Source organism: Drosophila erecta, unplaced genomic scaffold, assembly GCF_003286155.1.
Source record: "Drosophila erecta strain 14021-0224.00,06,07 unplaced genomic scaffold, DereRS2 tig00000021-arrow-pilon, whole genome shotgun sequence".
In the NCBI taxonomy this organism is placed as follows: domain Eukaryota; kingdom Metazoa; phylum Arthropoda; class Insecta; order Diptera; family Drosophilidae; genus Drosophila; species Drosophila erecta.
The window spans coordinates 16,653,902-16,673,138 of record NW_020825198.1 but is presented as its reverse complement, the minus strand read 5'-3'; the positions used below and the strand labels follow the sequence as shown (position 1 = coordinate 16,673,138).

General features: G+C 43.3%; 6 protein-coding genes across 6 annotated transcripts; 4 read left to right on the top strand and 2 right to left on the bottom strand.

Annotated features, from left to right (window-relative positions):
• Positions 1–836, top strand: LOC6546327 (MICOS complex subunit MIC13 homolog QIL1). The gene is made up of 2 exons (XM_001972903.3): positions 1–200; positions 263–836. The coding sequence occupies exons 1-2, from the start codon at positions 190–192 to the stop codon at positions 618–620; spliced, it is 369 nt and encodes a 122-aa protein (XP_001972939.1). The 5' UTR covers positions 1–189; the 3' UTR covers positions 621–836.
• Positions 837–4,460: 3,624 nt separating this feature from the next.
• LOC6546326 (glutamate-gated chloride channel subunit beta) lies at positions 4,461–8,751 on the top strand. Its single transcript, XM_001972902.3, has 7 exons — positions 4,461–5,002; positions 6,645–6,763; positions 6,823–7,221; positions 7,288–7,446; positions 7,509–7,664; positions 7,914–8,293; positions 8,359–8,751. Exons 1-7 carry the CDS (start codon positions 4,941–4,943, stop codon positions 8,599–8,601), a joined length of 1,518 nt encoding a protein of 505 aa, XP_001972938.1. The 5' UTR covers positions 4,461–4,940; the 3' UTR covers positions 8,602–8,751.
• A 435-nt stretch (positions 8,752–9,186) lies between these two features.
• Positions 9,187–10,107, top strand: LOC6546325 (cytochrome b-c1 complex subunit 8). Its single transcript, XM_026977592.1, has 3 exons — positions 9,187–9,398; positions 9,678–9,862; positions 9,919–10,107. Exons 2-3 carry the CDS (start codon positions 9,688–9,690, stop codon positions 10,011–10,013), a joined length of 270 nt encoding a protein of 89 aa, XP_026833393.1. The 5' UTR covers positions 9,187–9,398; positions 9,678–9,687; the 3' UTR covers positions 10,014–10,107.
• Positions 10,108–10,248: 141 nt separating this feature from the next.
• On the top strand, positions 10,249–11,069 carry LOC6546324. The gene is given in 4 exon segments (XM_001972900.3): positions 10,249–10,337; positions 10,400–10,729; positions 10,826–10,842; positions 10,845–11,069. Coding segments are annotated over 3 exon segments (216 nt in total). The 5' UTR covers positions 10,249–10,337; positions 10,400–10,568; the 3' UTR covers positions 10,883–11,069.
• A 1,057-nt stretch (positions 11,070–12,126) lies between these two features.
• LOC6546323 lies at positions 12,127–13,220 on the bottom strand. The gene has a single exon (XM_001972899.3). The coding sequence runs from the start codon at positions 13,083–13,085 to the stop codon at positions 12,213–12,215; it is 873 nt and encodes a 290-aa protein (XP_001972935.1). The 5' UTR covers positions 13,086–13,220; the 3' UTR covers positions 12,127–12,212.
• Positions 13,221–13,429: 209 nt separating this feature from the next.
• LOC6546322 lies at positions 13,430–14,265 on the bottom strand. Its single transcript, XM_001972898.3, has one exon. The coding sequence runs from the start codon at positions 14,150–14,152 to the stop codon at positions 13,520–13,522; it is 633 nt and encodes a 210-aa protein (XP_001972934.1). The 5' UTR covers positions 14,153–14,265; the 3' UTR covers positions 13,430–13,519.
• Positions 14,266–19,237: the final 4,972 nt, after the last annotated feature.

Sequence of the window (19,237 nt, the reverse complement as noted above, 5' to 3'; positions counted from 1 at the left end):
AAATGGTCACTCTTCACCAGCAGATTTCAACGGCTAGGCAAACACGGTCACTCCGACAATAATATGAGGTAGAAAAACAAGGAATTTTCCCAAAGTTCTAAACGAAAACGACCAGACTGCTATTGTTTGGATACACCTAAAGACCGCAACTGACTATCACTCTCTCTTCCCCAAAACAAACGAATCAACATGGTTCTTGGGTAAGTCCGAATGCGTTTGCTTGAGGCTTACGTAAGCTTGACACTCTGCGAATCCTTTCCAGATTCCTGGTGCGCGGCGGTCTAGTGGCCGGAACCGTCTACTACACACGAAAGGTGGGCATCTGGGGCGACTCTGACCAGACGGACAAGCTGTACAACGATATAAAGTCGGAGCTGCGCCCGCATGTCCAGAAGTTGGAGAAGCAGCTGCCCTTCGAAGTACCACAGTTGCCCAGAACCGGCGAGATGCGCTTCCTGGCCAAGCACTACTACAACGAGGGTGTGAAGAACACCTTCCGCTTCATCCACATGCTGCCCTGCTACGCGGGCAGGGGTCTCAAGAAGGTCAAGGACACGTTCCAGGACTTTGCCCAATCCCCAGCCATCGCCGGTGGCGCGGAGTCCAGTCCGGCGAAGTAACTTAACCCACTGCTCTTCAATGGCAGGCTGTTTTCGTGTTAGCTCATAGTTAGCCTATTGAATAATGTCGTTGTAATGTGTCGGTATTCCTCGATCCGCTCGCCAGCGGATAAGCGACTATAGATCTGTTCTCGACGTACTGAAACGCATCGAACTGGAAAGTCCAGTTTAGAAATAAACAATTCTACCTGGTAGGCGGTAAGATCGCACCTAAAACGATGATGTGTTCATTAGGGTGCACGAGAAGAAACTGCAGTTTAATATTCAGTACATAAAAGTAGTAGTAAGATAAAGAGGATTACCTCCTAATAATGTTGACAGGTCGACGTAAAAGTTTATACAAGAGTCGAACTCGGTAAAAGTTTTTTAATAGCAGAGATCTAAAAGATGTATATCCTGTATGAGTCCAATATGAATCGGTGCACGGTTGATATCCTACAAGTAATTATAGATTTGGAAGAAAAGAGCATAGGACTGAAGGTTTCTAAATAATGAAATGAAAGCGTGATTGTTCAATTTTGTATTCTGACTTTTTTCGGTGTAGTTACTTCAGTGATATGTGCTTCTATAAATATCGCACTGAGACGCTTTTTGCGCTCTACTAATTAAGATCTTTTCGTGTCCACGTAAGTCGTCTGTCAGAGCACACTCCCCAAACAGAGCGGTGCAAAGAAAACTGATTTATTATCCCACTACCGGTCCGGTTTTTGCGCCAGCTCAGATTATTAGATCTTGTATTTAGATCTAATATTTGCATTTGGTCAGCTAAAAAACCGGGAAACCTGTCACAACTATGACTCTTTTCCAAGCACGTGAGAAGGGTTCTTTACTCTATTTATGACATGTCAGACATGCGAAAATTCTCCCACACAACTGTTTTGATATCACTTGTACTTCTTTTCTGCTCGCTGAAGGTTGGTGATTGTTATAGAAAAGATGGCCGACTTGTTCAACCGAACGGCGATAAAAATCTCAGCCAGCGTTGCTCCTACTTCAGCTGAGTCAGCCCGCCATGGTTGGCATTTTACAGCAGCTTTCGCTGTGACAGCACGTTACGCATACGCCCCAGTGGCAAGAGCAAATATTAAACCTTGCTTTAGGCGGCGCAGCGAATGAGAATCCAAAGACGTCACTGAAGGCGAACGTACGCCGGCAACTGATAACAGTTTAGTGCCACAATTTGGGTACCAGGAGTCAGATAGCCCAGTCCAAGTATTATTAAAAGCCAGTTAAAAAGCGAAAAAGTACCGAGAGATAGAGCCTTCTGACCATCTCGGTTCGTTTGGCTGTCATCGCATTAAATTTAGACACCCACTTGAGACTGCGACTGTGCTGTGATTATCTCCGCGGTAATACTACACGTTTTTTAATTTCGATTATTTGTTTATTTGCCATTCTATTTATGATATTTGCCGAGTGCCACTGACGCTGGCTTCTATTTACATAGCCCCACCATGTTCCTAATTAATTAAACTTTTCGCTTGTTTATTGGCCAAGACGACCCAAACACAAGCAACTGTCTACTGCCTGCCAGGGAGCAGATGTGGTTGTCTCCAGATAAAGAATCTTCCACCTCAGTCCCCCCAAGTCAGCCGGGGTGCAGGTGACTCATCTGCGGGTGAGATAAAGCCGCAGATCGGAGATCTCAAGGAACCTCAAAGATCGAACCGCGTCACGAACGTCGTCGCGAGCACGTGCTTACCAGGATCCAGTGGATGCGCCCATTGAGGTGCCATATTTGGGGCAAACACACAAAACCCATTGCCAGCGACCCACAAAATCGGCGCAAATATCAATATAACCTCCAAACGGCCCGGCAAGCAACACCTCCATCGGATTCACATATTCCATTTTCCGTGGCAATGACTCCGGTAAACAGGCGCAAATGGGTGATAAGCTGGGGCCAAGTTCTGCTCTTCCCTCGCCCAAATTGGCCAAATAGAGCACAAGTGCTTGTTTGCCTTGGCAATGCGAACAATAATTAAATAAGCCTTCTTGTTAAATATTCGCAGTTCAAATTTGCTCAGCCACGAGAATTTCATTTAATTAAAGTTCCTAAAAAAAACCCGATAAGAGGTGAGAAGTGAGAGAAGTCCGGCGAGTCCATTTACGCAAGTAAATGGACCACATACAATATAAAAAAATATTTACTTTACTTAGCAACTTAAGATTACAAGTATACACATTCTATAATATTTACTATCAAAGAGGCCTTAAGAAATATAACCGATAAAAAATTTATAAAATATCTATTGCCAAACAGCATCAGTTGAAGAGCTACCAAATAAAGTAATTTAGCAAGGGTTACAGGTAATTTTATTTGATATTCCAACCAAACCCGTTGTCTAGCCCGTAGATCTCTGGGAAACAACGAATAAATCATTCAAACATAACCAGCGTCAATCACGAACCACTCAAGTTCCAGACTACCAACTAATTGTGTTTGACAAAACGATATTAACTCATTCCGCTATTGGCCATTTGTCATATATTCAATTATTGTCACACTCTCAATTCTGTGTCACGTCGCAGCTTTAGCTTCGCCTTTGCCTTCGTCAGCTCATTATTATTAACGATATTATGGGCTTTTGGGGTGTGGAGCTGTTCAATCCGACCTCAGAGCATAATCCCTTGGCCCGATCGTTCAACCAGGAGGATCGCTTGTTCCGCCGATATCGCGAGTTGAATAGATTTCGCTTGGGGACAATGGGGGGTTTGTTGAACCTGCACCACCCAGCTTCGAGTGCCCACTGGGTGCCAAGTGGGATTCGATCGTTTGCCGATCTAGCGATGGATCGCAAACAAGGCCAAAAGCGTGTGCAAACATTACAGGCTTAATTAGAAGCGCGGGTGGCTAGACACTTGATCAAACAGCCTACCCATATGACTTATCATCCATCCATCCATCCATCCACTGGTTTACACACATATCCGAGATATGTATGCTAATGCTTGGAAACAAGACGCGAAGTGCGACTGCCAGCGGATTCATAAATGCTGCCATTATTTATTCTGATTCGGTGCATTTCCGAGGTGCAACTTCGATACCGGTTTGCTGACAGACGCAACTGCGATGCTTCCGATTTGTACACCGCGGAAAAGTGCTGTTTAAAGTTAGTCATTCTTATTTGAAAGTTCAACTTAGTACGAGATGCCCAAAACCACCTATTTTATCCTTCTTATCACATAGCACGAATGTATTTCTAGTCCAAAGATGGTTTTAGATTATGTAACTTTAACTTAAATTGAATTCTGCTTTTATATTCCTAGTTAAAGTCTAATTAATGGATAAACACTAATTTGGCTGATTTTGTTAGGATAGATTTCAAAAGCAAATATGTACGTGTTCAGGAAACCCTTCCTTCATTGCCTGCATCCATTATATAGTGAATACAGTTTGAAGATCGTATTTATTAAAGGCAACGAAATCGACTTAGGCTTTTTGAATAACTAAGGGAACTAATATGTAATATTAGGCCAATTTAATATTAAGAATAGGTGTGGACTACAGAAGTGTAGCTTTCCCGGGTAAGTTTGAGTTTTTCAAATGAAGCCACCAGTCGAAAATATCGCCTTACATCCAGATGTGAAGCGTATCTATATCTTTAATAGTTTTTCTCCGAGTGGCAAACGCACGCGGCTGAGTACGTCTAGTATATGGTCTATAGAATGCTTATAAGTGAGCCGATCCCCAATCGACCCTGCGCTATTGCCTTCCAGCTCTTGACCAGCTAACAATATCTACTGCTGCTGCAATCGCTGCTGCTGCTGCTGCTGTTGCTGCTGTTGCTGTTGCTGCTGCTGCTGTTCCTATTGAGTGGTTCGGTTGGGAGTTGCGATTTGGGAGCAAGACCGGAGGCCGGAGTGTCGTATCTGCCGGTCTTATCAGGCCCGAAAAAAGCCGAGCGCCTCTCCGCCTACAAGTCAGTGTGTTTTGGGGCGTCGGCAGAGGCAGAAGCAGAGCCAGAGGCAGAGGCAGAGCGGTACCTGGTATTTCTCCACTACTAGAGGGCGCAAACGCGGCGCGATCTCAAACCTGCGACGAACGCAGACCGGAGCGACAGGCAGACAGACTCGTCCTCGAGAGAACTGCGGGAAATTCGTAGATAAATTCGCAGTCACCGATCGGCGTGGATTTGCATTAATTGCAAAGTGAATGTGTGAAGTGAATGTGCGAGGAGATCGTGTGAAACATGAGCATATAATTTGACAAGCCAACGAAATCGAATCATTTCGCTAGCGGCCAGCAAAGGCAAAAGTTGTAAACCTCCCACCAAATCAAGTAAAACAGTTTCAGTTGTGAACCCCAAAACCAGCCACATGATGCATCTGTATCCGATCTGTATCTGTATCTTAGTCTCCAGCATATGGACTTCAGTTGGGTAAGTTTTGACCGCGAAACAACCAGCACGCAATACATCTTATAAATCATTCAAATAAACATGTCCGTGTATCTCAAGCAAAGCTCCGATAAAGATACATTTTGGTAGAACTGTCTAAATATAGACGATAATTTGCTCTCACGTTTCTTTTTCCCCAAAGTAGAAGTAACTTTCCCAAAAATTATCAATCATTGCACCTTCGCTTGATGAGACCTTTGCTCTCCGCAGAAGAAGGCTAACATATTCTTTTCTGGAAATTACTGTATACAAGTATTGCCAAAAATTTCCATCTCGTATATGTGTATTAAGCCACTGCCAAAAGTTAAAACTAAACACGCAATTAAACATAAACATAAGATGTCAACAGATATAGTCAAATTGAGTAAACAACGCTTCGTCGAAAGTTCCCATCTAGATCATTTTGATAGGGTACTTTAAAAAGGTTGTCTGATAACGTTGCCCAAAGAGATTCGCGAGAAAATGTTTACATGGGGGCCGATAAAAAAGGGTTACGCATTAAAAATGTGGTAACTTTGCTTTTTAACATTTCCTGTAACCGTTTCCCTTGGGAAATCTCACATGCGTAGGTTTTTCCAGGTGTTCTACTATAGGATTCCCCCAAAGCCCCTGATAAATCTCTGCCGATTTGCGTAAACAAACCTGTAGATTAGAATTTAATTAAGATTTTCTCGAAGGTGCAGAAGGAAACGTACCGAAACTTATTTACAGTCGGCGTTCCTCCTTTGATGTGCGCGAAAGGTCGCGGAACTGTGAAGTTTTCTTATCGGATAAGTTACAGATCTAAGCGCTTTATCAACAGGGCTATAATTAGTTTCCTGCCGAATCCAGGGACCAGGTCAACTCGATTAATTGAATTAAAACACTTCGTTGTTGCGCAAGCAAGCAAATACAAGCCGAAGTAACGAAATAAAATGCAAGTTAAATAACGAGCGCCATATGAGGAGACAAATATTTTGCTATTATTTATTTTTATTCAGTCATTTATTCTGCTGTTTGACATTTTAAGGTAGCTGCAAATGAGCTTGCACAGCTGCTTAAAGGTGCTCAGTGCTCAGTCAGGCTAACTCGCCCATAAAAAGCTGAAGCCGAGTGAACTCATTTTGAGTGCTATCGGAAAACTCAATCATTTTCAAAGACTTAATCGAAGTTAATCAAAAAAAGTCAGCATCCCTTAGTTCCTGTGCACTAATTAGGGATTGTAAATATTCCTAGATTGAATCATTGCTTAATTGGACGCAGATTTCAGGAGTTAGTCAAGTGTTCAGCTTTCTTTCTGTGCTACTGTAAGTTGCTTAACAAACTGCTTTTAGTAGAATAATAATTGTACTTAATTCGAACTGATTTTACGAGGCAAAAAGTCCATGTTATACCATTTTGATTTGAAATGTAGTTACGTTCTTTAGGCCCCCAAATACTGTTATTTGAGATCGCTTTCAAAGCAAACCTCTTATTAACAGCACAATTACAACTTGCTAAAGTTGTTATCTCTAGAAGGCTACTGTTTAATATTTTCCACAAAGGCGATCATTGAAGTACATTCGCATCTGAAAAATTAAGTGAAGTAGGATGTCCCAAAAGGGGTTCATCTGAGAAACAACAATGATCTTGTTACCTTTTTTAGGGTCAACGCAGAGGAAGAGGAGTGTCCTTCTATGGCGGACGCGGGGAGCTTGCAACAGACGCAACTCATCCAGCGGTTAACACATGTCTGCCGCTATGATCGACTGGAAAGACCATTTGGTATTTTCAATAATCTCATCTATAGAAGGTAGTTTCATTTACTTAGTTTCCTTGCGCAGAATACGACTCGGACGGAAAGCGCCTGCCCATCGTGGTGAAGACGCGGATTTACGTGTACTTCCTGCAGAACCTCAACTCCGACCTGCTGCAGTTCAAGATGCACGCGCTGCTGCAGCTGCGATTCCAGGACAAGCGGCTGGCGTACAAGGCCTTCAATCGCAGCGACAACATTCTGGGCCAGAAGCACCTGAGCGAACGCCTCTGGCTGCCGCACATCTTCTTCGCCAACGAGCGAGAGTCCAGCATCCTGGGCACGGACGAGAAGGACGTCCTGACCTCGCTTTCGCCCGAGGGAAACGTGATCATCTCCACGCGCATGCAGGCCAGTCTCTACTGCTGGATGAACTTCCAGAAGTTCCCCTTCGACCAGCAGTTCTGCTCCACGGTCCTGGAGAGCTGTAAGTGATGCTGGCCTCCTCATAACATCTAAAGGGATATATATTTACTTACCTTACCCATATCAGGGATGTACAACACTTCCGATTTGATTCTGGAGTGGGAGCCCCACACGCCCATCTCCTTCGATCCGGAAATGAGACTCACTGAGTACAACATGGCCCAGTTCTGGCACAACACCACGATAGTGGAGTCGGATGGGGACAATCTGCGACATGGAGCTTTTGGTTAGCACATGAGTTGTTTCTGGCAGAACTCTTTCTAAACACTAAATACCCTCTAAATGCAGCTGGCAACTATAGTTCGCTGAGCTTCACGGTCAATCTGAAGCGAGAAATTGGCTTCTACCTGCTCGACTACTACTTGCCCTCCATGATGATCGTGGCTATCTCTTGGGTGTCCTTTTGGCTGCAGGCGGATGCGTCGCCTCCGAGGATTATGCTGGGTAAATCAATAAAAATATAACAAAGTTACATTAAAACATCAGTTCAAAACCAATAATTTATTTACTGACCAGCCGCACACTGCGTATGTGTAATATTTATATACAACATTGCCCATACGCTATGTTGAGTCACTGGTAATAAAATATTGCCTTAATTAAGGGATTGTTCCACTTTTATATAGAGAGTTGCACCCATTTCAGAGAAGGAATTTACTAACTAGCTATTTTTACAAATTGTCCATACCTTAGGAACCAGCACCATGTTGTCGTTCATCACGCTGTCCTCGTCGCAGAGCAAGAACCTGCCCAAGGTGAGCTACATAAAGGTGTCGGAGGTGTGGTTCCTGGGCTGCACCTTCTTCATCTTCGGCAGCCTGGTGGAGTTCGCCTTTGTGAACACCATTTGGCGCCGCAAGGAGAACATCGAGCTGAAGAAGGTCAACAGCAAGTACATCATAAAATCCACTTTGACACCACGCCCGGCCCGTCGTCAAATTGGCGGCAGTTTGAGCAACGAATCCAGGGCGAGATCGTGTTCCAGCTTGGACAACATTGTTTCCAGCACGGAGAGCGTGCGCAATGGCAATGGCACCGTGAATCAGGGCTTCAACAACTATCTGACAGTACATGTAAGTGTTCCAGAGCGCTGTCGATATCACCAGGATATGCATTTCATCCTTTCGAATGTCCTTAGCCCAATTTACCCATCATAAGGACGGAGTGCGCCGAGGCCGATACCGTGTCTATATGCAGTGCGCGCACGAACAACGATCACATCGTGGACGTGGACAAGGACAAAAAGGACACGCCGCCCACCTTCACCACCATGACACCGCAGGAGATCGCCATGTGGATAGACCGGCGCTCCCGGTTCCTTTTCCCGGCCATGTTCCTGGCCTTCAACGCCCTGTATTGGACCTTTGTCTATGTTTTGTAAGCGGATGTGCGCGGATGCCGCCGTTTATGTGAAATCTTGTCTATTTGTGTAGTCCTGCTCGCGCAAATAATTGTTAAATTGTAAGATGCATCATCTCATAGCTGTATAAATGTTAATCATTGATAAAGGAATAAACTAACTTTATCTCAATATTTTAAATGCTAGTTCTGCTCGAAAAATATTCTTGCATGAAAACTCATTTTAGTCATTTGCATTTTGAATACTTTAAAAGTATTTATAAAATATTTTACATACATTAAGATGAGTGTCCAATCTCTAAAGGCAAAGCTTGAATACTTTGTGCCTAATCACACAAAATACGCAAAATTAAAGAGAGATAAGTAACCCTAGATATTTCAATACCATAAGTATTAAATAAATATATTCGATTCGTTCACGAAATTTAAGTTTGTATACCGACCACATTTTCTGTTACTGCAAAGGTAAGATTTTATGCCTATCCATTGAATTCAATAATCAATTGTACAAAGTACTTCATCATTATATATTTTTATAAAACATTGCAATGAGAATTCTCTAATAATTAATAAAACCCATAAATTGAGAAAAGCAATCGCAAATTAGGTTTATGTCCACGCAGAAAGTCTACAAAAGTAGCTGAGGCCGGTTGTCGCCTGCACTAAGCTTTTGCCAAGACATCAACCTTAAATTGTGGCACATTTACGACATTTTTCAAAAATAAAGCCTAACTGTTTGGCATGTTCAAGCGGTCCGTCCACGGTCACACTGGTGAGACGAGTCGAGACAAATTTGCAGCGTAAAAGTCAAATTTCAAGGTAAAAATTTTGCATCATATTCGGTGCAATGACAGGTGCTGGCTCTAAAAATATGCACAATTATGGGCTGCCAAAAGTGCAGAGATCGCGCCCACTGTTAGACGTACTCGGCCGCCTTCTTCCGCGGAGCAGTGCGATAATTACATAACCTCCGGGGGCAGCAAATATAGGAGAACCACCAGGGCAGGGCCATTATGTTTATAATAACGATCTGTGTCTTCATACAAATCCTGGTGCACTTCCTCTGCGGTTGCTAATCAAAGCTTTCCCCACCCGCAGCCCCACAACCATGCGTCTATCCTCGATCCTGAATGGCCAGCACTTTGGCAACCTGGCCAAGGTGCACGGCATCGTCACCTACAAGCTGTCGCCCTTCGAGCAGCGCGCCTTCGCCGGAGCGATCAGCAAAGGATTGCCCAACATGGTGCGTCGCTTCCGCTCCAACGTCTTCATCGTGACTCCCCGTAAGTACACCGCTGGAGATTTCCATAAAGGCGTACAATAATACCCAATCTTTTAGCCTTCATCGTGGGATACCTGATCTACGATCTGACCGAACGCAAGCACGCCGCCCTGCTGCGCAAGAACCCCGCTGACTACGCGAACGACGAATAAGCGTCCCAACTAGCAGATAGTTATGTTAAACTAATTAATAAAACTAAACCCACAGTTCAAGAGAGTTGTGTGTTTCGGTTGCTGGAAGGCTAAACATCAACGGCTTTGTACTCAGACGGTATTAGTTTAAGTTTCTGTGCAATTGTATCAGTTTTGTTGCTCTGTTTGCCAAACAATTTTGTAAAATTTGTTTTTCTAGCGAAGCAGCATCAGCTGTTCTCCAGTGCGGGTTCGAGCCCAAGCTAACGCTCTCTTCAATGTCTCCAAATAGAATTAGGGCCAACGTATGAATTTGTTAGAACTACTGACTCTTACAACAATATGGTATGATACTTTAAATTATTATTAACATTATTTAAATTATTAATATTTTTAACGGTTGACAGCCAGTTTGCTGTATCTGTTAGCCAAGACACTCACCCACTAGAGTTGCCCAGAGAATGGAAACAATCGATGACTGAGAAAAATAAATAGTCCCACCACTAGCCCCCGACCAGCTGTTTGCAAACAAAATATTGGCGTTCTAATTAGTTATTACTCGATATTAGTTCATTAATGGACTGCTGCGGCAACGAAGTGCGCAGCGAGAGTATTTACAACATGCTGCAAGCCCTGGTGGACTCGAAGGTGGTCAACGTGCAGCTTCTGTCGATTGCCGTGGGCATTTTCTTCGTGGTCCTGCTGCTGAAAAACAATTTTCGCAGCTTTTCTGGCACGTAGATGGATCTAATTTAATGTTTAATCTATCTCATAATGTAATGTACGCTAAGGACTAATAATAACTACTTCAAGCCACCTTGTATTTGTTTCAGTTCTATGGTTTTTGGAGCACCCCCGAGACAGTGACGTCACGCACATTATGTGTGTAATATTTTGGGTGCTAGTACACATACTCGTGATTTTTCAGTCTCAGGGTCGTCGGTTTATTTCGGAGGTGTTTGCACAACAACACGCCCAACCCCAAATATAATTGTTTTCGAAGGCCGGGTGAACTGGTTTGACTGCCCCGAACCATCCACGGAACATGCAAAAAAAATATATAAATCGAGCCCAGAATTGGTTAATTTCATCATTAGGCGACTGTGATTCATGGCAACCTGTCTTCCGATAAGATAGCTTATTCCAAGTGCTACTTAGAACCGGCTTTCTCGTCCAAGAACTGCTGAACTTTTGCCCCAATTGCCGCAGCAGAAGCCATATCCAATCACACTCAATTGCTATCCACAAACGACTCCAATTGACCGCCGATTGATTGCCCAATGTCTGCACGCACTTCCTGGTGCAGCATTAGAATTCAATAGGCGCCCGACTTCAGCTAGCTCCGTTCTGCAATCCCGTACTGACTCATTGCCCGGCAGTTTCAGAATTTATGCAATGCTGCGGTACGTGCTCTTATGCTAAAATATTGCATTAGAACACCCAGCGAACGTGACTTGATTGCAGGGCTAGAAATAGCAGCACTACCTGCTGCTAATAGACCGGGCTGTAATACCCACTAAGCCAAGTCTACCTCTTCCTTTCATTAGTGTTGTTCATACGAACATGGGGATCCCATAAATATCCTTAAACGTTGACCGACAATCCTGGAACTGCCGCAGTCTTCGCATTGTCTCATAAGGATTCCCTACTTTACCTCAGAAATGGTGGATACTTTATTTCTAACTTGTATTATCAATCATCCGATTCGACCACCCACCTGAATAAGAAGAAGAAAATCAAAAGAGTTACATCTGCATCTTAGTTCCACACATGTTGACTGTGAACGTATGCATTTTGTAGAAATCTGCACTACAAGAATAGGCTTAAGCATATTTTTGTGTATTCATTACATCATCGGATCACTTAAGCTTTCCCAATACCGAAAGCAGTGGAGCATTTGCTTAGCACACAAATTGAATCAAAATAAACCCATCCATTAAGCCGGATCGTTAACCCGATTCCATACTGCTGAATGGATAATCCAGCAGCTTGTCAATGAACTTGTAAATCGGGAGTTCTAGGAACTCCGACGCCCGTCGAAAACGAAGTGCTGACTGAAGTTCCGTTCACGGAAGTTTAGTTCACTGTTTATATGAGAATTCTGTACGTATGTACATACAAATTTTAACAAAGATATTCAGTTACAGAGGAAATTTTGGTAAAAGCTGATCTAAAAACCATAAATTTGAGTATCCATCAGAAAATGGGCACGACTTCAGATCATTGGTCGACAGTTGGCTGTTCCTGGTTACTTAACTTACTTCTCAGCGCAGAGGATAGACTGACTAACTTGAGGGAGGCGCTTTTTGAGGGCTTGTGACTCGCCTCAAAATCTGGTGGCTTATCAGGATCTGTCGAGCTGGAATCTTCCTTAACACCTTCGCGAAACTTGAGTTGCTTGCGCTGTTTCTTTCGATCACTCGTCTTCTGTAGACACGGCTTTAGAAGAAGTGGCTGTTCAGAGGGCAGCGAACTGGAATCAGCTTTGTCGTCATGGGAGATATGGATCTTCTGATCACGCCTAATTTTATCTTTCTGCTTCTGGAGACTGGCCATGATAGTTATGATTTCATCCTGCTGGGCTTCGTACTTGGAGATGATGGCGTTCCGGCGATCCAGCTTGGCGCTGAGGAAACCCACTTGTTGCTGCAGGCTGTCCACTGCTCCAGCCTGCTCGGTAATGGCCTTAATCTCGCGGCGCACCCGCTTCAGCTCCTTTTCCACCAGTTCGGCATTCTGCCGGACATCGGTCATCCGTTGCTGGTACTTGTTACGTGTGTGATTGATCTGCTCCTCCAGGAAGGCAATGTACTTCTCCTGCTTAACCACGTGCTCGTCCAGTTTCTCCACCTGATGGTTTAAGCGGGAACACTGTTCGGCTCCACCGCACTCCCGCTCATTGCGATGCAATTGAGCTGCGGCTAGTTCCCTCTGTAGAAGCTGGATCTCCTGCTCCAAGCGCGCCTGTAGAACCGCCTGTTCCTGTCGATACTTACGATGCTGGATATGCCTGGAGCGCAGTGAGGCCACCTCGCGTCGCAGGAGAACCACCTCGTTTTCCAAACGGGCTTTGGCCCGGTCGTGGTACGGCATCGGGCTGGACGAATTAAATTTTGGTAGTCCAAAACACACTGCTTGTCGTCTATTGAAAAATAGCTTCCGGATCGGAATGTCTGTTGGGATTTTGAGGGCTTTCAGTGGGGACCTGACATTTAAAAATGAAATAAAAGGTTGTTATGATTCCAGATATTTTTAAATAAATGACTGCTTAGCACCTGCACACGTGATTACTATATTTATAGTGTTCCAAACCATGCTATATCAGTTTATTTTAAAATACTAGATCATTCATTGCACCCTTATTATTGGGCGTTATTATTAAACATTATATTTTATGCATTAAGTATCCTTTTAAGATTGAATTAAGATGTAATGTGTAAGATGCAACTGGTCTTTTATTGATAATTTAAACTGACCAGAAAACCCATTGAAAACACAATGTACATACAGGAATACATGGGTACGAATCACAACATATTCCTGTAGTTACCTGTGTTTTTATTGGAGTTCTTGGTCGAATGCGAAATTGCCTTGGAGTGGAGATACTGGATCAGCAGTTGGCTGGCCACAGACTGCGGCTTGGATTGCTTCACTTGGATGTCGCTCTTCTGCAGCCTCTCCACGGCCCCGAACATGTCCTGGCAGTGGTGGCCCATCCGCTTGGCCCGATCCCTTTCGACACTCGCCAGCACCTTCTGCAGATGGGATTCCAGCATGATGGCATTGTTCTTGATGGTGGACACCTGGCGCTCATAGTGCGCTTTTATTCTGTGCATTTCGCGCTGCTGCTTCTCGATGCGACGAGCCTGCATCAGGATTATGTCCGCCAAGTTCTGGCGGTCGGTGTGATGCTTCTCCGCCTTACAATCCTGCTGCACCAGCACACCCAGTTCTACCTCGGAGAGCGGACTTCCCTTGTACCTCAGGCTGCAGGAGCTAGTGCTCCGATCGGCAGTTTGTAGCGATTGCAGTGGCTTCCTGGATGGCCTGGAGCACTTCTTCTGAGACTTCTGGCGCGAATCGCTGGTTCCTCGAGCATATAGCCTTTCATTCGGCAGGCCAGGCAATCCATCGTTGGAAATCCTCACGCCCTTGGTCATTCTGAACAATAATTTAGTCACTCTTGAATGTCGCACTGATTCTTAATTTTACTCGAATTACATCAAATTTTGTCGATTTAGTGAGGGCAAACGCTGTTTGGGATCTACAAATATTTTAAAGTGTATTGTTTTCTTAAGCCCATTCTGTATAATAAATCCATTTTACGAACTGACTACCTTTTATGATATGTACATAACATCTCTTCAAATATCCTCAAATTGGCTGAAAGTGAAAAACTCGATCAAAACTCGAAATAAACTCAGTTATTTGAAAGTACTATAAAAACCACACACAAATGACTGCAATTTGATAAACTCAGGTTCAAGGTGGGCTAATTTTTGAAAGAGCTTGTGAGAGTCATGATTGGATGGGTTGCCCAGACTCGAAAGTGCCACGCCCACCACGCCTTTGGAGGCTTGGGGCGACCAACCGCACACACACTGAGGCTATAACCACGTATATACTTATGAATACTTAAGTAGGTACAACAAATTTGCACTTTTCGTACACTTATTAGGAGTTCGTTTTATAACATTACCTTAAAAAATTCTAGAATTTTGAAAAATATACTAGTTTAAAATGTTTCAAGGAGACCTCATAAAGTTCATTTGTGGGTAAGCATTTCTCACTTCAGTGTAAGTTAGAGTATTCCGAAACCATTGAGTTATGTGGGCTTATGTTCTTCTGTTTTTGTTAAGCATAATTTGTATTTTTCGGCCGCGATGCCGCACACTTGATAAGGGTTATCGATATGCCCATGGATATATGCATGCATTATGTGCGACTGATCATTATTTGTTTCTGCCCATAGCCTGTGCATCGCATTCGCAAGTTGTAAATTATTTGGCAGCAGGAAGCGGATTTCGGATGGTTTTCGGGGTGTGGAAGATGGATGTGGTCGGCGAAAAAAGACAATCTTAATATCCTGAATACTCATAAATTCAAAGTGCCCCCTTGGGCCATAATTCAAGCTACTTCCTCGAATAATTTGATTCACAGTCCTTCAACACAATGCCAAGGTCTGGTCGTTTATGTCACCATCGCTGCCTGCGGGTTTCTATGGCTCTCTTCGTTCCAGTACATTTCTTAATATGACAAAGTTGTTCCCACTTATGCAATTTCCATAAATTCAAGGTCAGCCATACAATAAAAGTCCAGACATCAGATACTATATACTGCACACACAACACATGTGGACATTCGTCTGGCCACTTTTTCGGCAGCCAAAAGATTGAGAGCTAGAGGAAGAGTGATTTTCGCCAGAGATGCGCGAAAACACACACATCAAAAAAGTTTGGATATAGTATAAAAATTTAATAAAAAAAAACGAATGGAAATAACTCACAGTAGTTACGTTTCTGATAACAAGAGGGTAAGTTAACCTAGTTAGCTGTGAAATGTACTTGAAGAGCTTAAATCTTCAGTACAATAACAAATAATCAAAGTCAATATCAAATTAAAATGAAAATATCTGTAAACTGTTAGCTGCGATGGGTAGTAGTTAAAACAGGAGATTAATACATGTACAAACAATTGTAATCAATGATATGGTTAATAGCTACAGTCCTTTAACTACCATGTAATTGAGCTACTTAGGACTATAGGGAAATAAAATTTCCATATAATTCCATTACCTTACAACAGTTTAAACATATAAATAAAATATTCTATTGCACAAAATTCTGAACAGAAAATACATTTTCGAAAACAGTATCATCTTATCCAACTCCACTTAGCATTTAAATTGTTAATAATATAAATGGTTAAGCAACTCGGTACTTCTTACTGTATAATGACATTACTTATTTAATTTAAATAGCATAAAGCAGACTCGCTACTTATTGCCAGCTCTAAAGTTCAGCTTATTATATATGCAAAATCCCGCCTGGAGAGCGACATTCCCCCACACTCCGACCCCTTTGCACATGCCGAAAAATGATATCAAATGCGAAATCAAAACAAAGACCCAGCATTTCGGCAGACCAACCCAAACAACATAAAAAAAGGTCCAAACCTGACTAACATCTAACCCGAGCACAAAGGAGCCACCAAAGCAGACAGGGATCAGACAGGCGAACCCCAACTCCGAAACCGAAGCCCAGGGGCTTTTTTCAGACTCGGCCTTTTTCTAAGCCCCTTAGAGGCGTAGACTTCAGCTAGACGAAATTCGAGATGTCTGAAGGACGACGAAAAGGCGATCTGGAGGAGGAGAAGCTGTCAAGTGCCATCATAGGAGCAGAGGAGTGGACGGAGCTGGATTCGTTTGAATTTATCTATCAATTTCAGTTTAATTGCATTTAATTTGAGCTGCAGACATCGAATTCAGGTTATATTTCTTGTTCGGCCGTGCAGCTTGATTTAATTTGTTCGCTAGACGGCCAAAAATCGACGTAGATGTTGCGCAATTGCTCACCCTGAGAGCAGAAATCAAATGCACTCGAAAAGTCAAATAAAAGTGAATTGATTTATGGCGTTTTTGTTTGTTTGCACGAAATATTCTCAGAAGAAATATGTAAGAAAAAACGCTAGATCTAGTCTTACATTTTAGCGTAGATTTTGAATGAAAGCTGCTGTTTTTGGCACAGTTTTCCACCCTCCACTGTATCCCAGCCTCGATTAAGCACTTGCGCATAAATCTGCAGAGGAATCGCCAAAAAGCTAAAGCTTTGACAAGAATCAAAACATATGAAATATGCAACAGGCCAGACACTTCGGTCAGAAATTTGTTTTGCAAATTCTGCTGCTTTTTGGCGACAAATTTCAATTAACAATCGAGCACAGACATCCGTTCTGCGCCCGGCTAAGTGCAAATCGCAGATATATATCGTCTCTCAGTATCTGAGAGATACAGGCCCGCACCAAGTCTGATGAATCGAACCCCCTGTGCACCATAACTCAGCAAAGCAAACTCAGATTTCCGACAAGGCAGCCCCAGCTCCTTCGCGTTCCAAACTCCTGACTTCCACTCAAAAGTTATTAAAAACTGCACACGAGCACTGGCAGCGAGTGAGGGAAACAAACACAAAGTTTGTTATGTTGCGCAGGCGCAGCCCAGCAACGCCCTCAAATTCGGGAACTCGGAATCGGGAGTCCATAGGAGGACTTTGGGGAAAATCAGGAGGAGGCATCCGCACAATGTTATTGACCCGTCCCAACGATCCCAGCGATCCGTTAGCCATCCTCCGCCCGAATGATCCGCCCTGCCGCACAAATTCTTATTAAGATCAATCAGCTAAATGTCGGTTTTATGCTTAATGCTCATGACTCACACGGACAGAAAAGTCCGGGAATCGAAACTGCACATGGCAGGAATACGAACTCCAGCCCATCATAGCACACCCAGTGGTACTCTAATTCAGTTTCTAAAAAAATCTATATTGCTTAGGCCAAGAAAACCACCTATTCACATTCATTCCTATTGTTTTGGTCCGGGTATATCTTGGGGATATCTTTAAATACGTATATTTGCAGTTGCTTTAGGATACCCGATTTACTAAGTCTAGCAAAAAATTAAAAAATATAATACAATAAAGATTATAATAGTACCTGAATATGTTCAGGTTGTTTCAAGATATTTGTTATTATCCCAACAGATACTCTCAAATCCACGTGCAAGCTGAGTTACCCTTCGCATCGATTCCAACTCCCCAAAGCATGTCCCAACAACTTGTATGAGAATATAAATAAAAATGTGCATTTCTGGCAGCCTTTACAAAGTTGTCGGCACGTTTTAATGCTGAGAATTTGAGCAGCTTTCTGCCTTCTTTTCATACTTTTTGGTTACTTAATTAGTCATGGCAGGCACACTCGGAGGAGTGGGCCACGCGGAGTGGGACACGCAAGTACCCCTATAACGAATGCAAACTGTATTCAATCGAGCAGAATCGAACGAGTCCGTTCAGATCTATACAATAGTTTTCCCACCCTCGCATTTGCTTATCACCATTGACACACATTCTAGGCCAGCCCCGACTTGTGATCCGTTGCGTTGGCTTCCAACTCTTCCAATTCATAAGCGTGCTTCCTGTTTTGAGTCAAGATTACTGGAGGCTTTTCCCCGCCCAATTGCCATTCGCAAGAGAAGTTCCAGCTCATTAAAAATTAGGAACAATTAGGGGGATCGTTTAAGGAAATATATTATGAACTAATGAAAATAATTTGATGGCAAGCATAGCTTAAATTACTTCTATACTTCTTCTCTTCTCATTTTATTACAAAAATAATTAGCATGAAAGCAAAAAGTCCAACTAATATTAGTGGGATTCTAACAAAGAGTTCGTCATAGGGAGGCCCCACTGCAGATACCACCACACTCACCCCATGTATGTACATGTGAATGTTTATTCGATCTGACAACGCTTAGCGATAAGCCCAGCGATGAAGTCAATACAGCAAACAATAAGGAACATTTTTGGAGTTTCGTCTCCGACTTTGTCGTTATTTGCCCGCCGTTTGTTTACAAGCTGCAACATTTACACACACATCAGCTGCGTCAGCTGCTCGTGCCCCATTCCACCCACCAACCAGCCCACTCGGAATGCGTGCCCCTCCAAAGTGGAAGGCCCAACGCCCATGAGTTCATCTGCGGGTTATCACTGCGGAGTGCAACTAGAATTGGTTACAAAAAAGCGAGCCACGAAAAAGGGAAAACAACATTCATATGGCGGCGAGAAAAGCAAGCGCAAAAGTTCAATGCACATTTCGAGGTGAATTTGTTTTTGAGCTCTCGCTCGTCTCAGCCTGCAATTAATTACACAAATCGAACGAGCGTGTTTAACTTGTTTTCGCGTCTAACATGTCACGTAATTAGCCGTCTAGCTGCGAACCGAGCCGATATCGATGGGAGTTTGCCAAAAGAGTATCCGATAGATACGGCTGCGCCAGCGTCTGTCTGCGTTGCACTCAATTTGCTTGATTATTGCGCACAGAGTTTGCATGAGTGCGAGTATCTGACAGTTTGACTATCTATCTGCCCGGTTGGCAGACGACCTTGCGCCGAATATGCAATTGATACGTACTTTGCACACATGAATATTAATAGACGACCAGAAAGTTACTCGGCGAATTTCGCAAACTGAATTCCA